The 1,569-nt window shown below is 37.5% G+C and overlaps 1 protein-coding gene across 1 annotated transcript; it reads right to left on the reverse strand.

The window, feature by feature from the left end:
• Nucleotides 1-6: 6 nt before the first annotated feature.
• Nucleotides 7-1,351, reverse strand: LOC119615135 (the record flags this gene model as incomplete). The annotated part of the gene is given in 2 exon segments (XM_037971215.1): nt 7-984; nt 987-1,351. Coding segments are annotated over 2 exon segments (1,342 nt in total), but the record flags the coding sequence as incomplete, so codon positions are not given.
• Nucleotides 1,352-1,569: the final 218 nt, after the last annotated feature.

The following is a 1,569-nucleotide window of genomic DNA, read 5'->3' on the forward strand; positions in this document are numbered from 1 at the left end:
CCGAACGTCTTATTAGCTCATCTTTATACTTCCATATGGTTTTATCTTCCACCGAGTTTTCTCTATATTCCTCACAGGATTTTTTCAAAGTATTAACACAATCAGCTCTATAATGCTGAAGATGGGCATCTTGTATATCCACAGGATATGATTTGCAAACACCACCCAAACAGGCCAAAGGGAAGTGATTGTGTAGGGTTAATACCTTTTCGGGATTATGGAAACATTTGACATATTGATTGGGTTTCGTATAGTTTTTGGCCCGATGTACATGCTGCAACATATGCATATATTTGGGTATATCCTTATGCCAACCATGTTCATGCTGTTGATCATCCAAAAAGTACACATTGCGGAAGTTGAAACTGTGATAACCCTCGGGGCGGGCCTTTAAAGATTCGGGCACTACTTTGGCCATAAGTTCGGACCATAAAACGAAATTACCTTTAGGCATGATAACTTCGTCTATATCGAGTAGTGCTATATAATCGTAGAGGTATAAGTTTTTGTACAAACAATCATTGTAGGGTATAACCTCATTTTGGCGTTTATGATTCGTTTTCTTGGTCAAATATAAATGTTGAAAACCCGGCACATTGGGTTGTCCTCCGGGTAAAGTCAAAGGTATAACTTGTACCTTACCCTCCTGTTCATAATGATGCAACACCTTTGAGATATTAGGATGAACTTGTAAATTATAGAAATAGATCTTATCGGCACCCAAAATATTTAACATTTCAATCCATTCTATCAAACGTACAGACAAATCATCATACAAGAAATCCAAACCCTTAACACAGACGGCAAATCCTTTCTTTTGGTCATCAGGGGGACGGTTATAGATGACTCTCAAATTATTAGTGGCGGTATCACATTCTTTCTCTACCATCGACACCGAACTGGGCACTACGCCATGAAAGGGTTTGGGTATTTGACAGGCGATCAAATAGGGCTGGTAAATGCCCTGCTTATAATTACCCCATTATTGTACCAAATATATTTATACTCATAAGTCTTTACTATGAACGGTTCCTTTTGACCATCAAACCAAAATTGACAATAAGTCTTGACTTTAGGTTCAATGCGGTCAATCATTCCCAAAATACGTACTGAGGGCCCTAATAGGGAATTTTTACGTATATCATAGTAGGCTCCAAAAAGCTGGAACGTACCATTTGAGGTACGCATAGTTTGCCAATAAATATTATTGAATTCCAGCTCAAAGATGGAGGGATATTTGGCACATGTTGAAGATTTTTGTTGTAGGAAATTTTTATTCTTACTCCAGTAAGCGATGGGGAGTGAGGGTATGCGCGATTCGACATCGCGTACTAGCTGTTCGTCGTCCATGGCTGAAAGATGAAAAACAAAGAAAACATATTAAATAAGAAAGAAACCTTTACTATATGTAGTCAAATATAGTCCAGTCTTTAGTCTAGTCTATAGTCTATTCTTTAGTCTAGTCTATAGTCTATTCTTTAGTCTAGTCTATAGTCTAATCTATAGTCTAGTCTATAGACTAGTCTATAGTCTAGTCTAGTCTAGTCTATAGTCTAGTCTATAGTCTAG

This window comes from Lucilia sericata, unplaced genomic scaffold (assembly GCF_015586225.1).
Source record: "Lucilia sericata isolate MDLA Ls3-8-SP2 unplaced genomic scaffold, ASM1558622v1 Contig004191F_arrow, whole genome shotgun sequence".
In the NCBI taxonomy this organism is placed as follows: Eukaryota; Metazoa; Arthropoda; class Insecta; order Diptera; family Calliphoridae; genus Lucilia; species Lucilia sericata.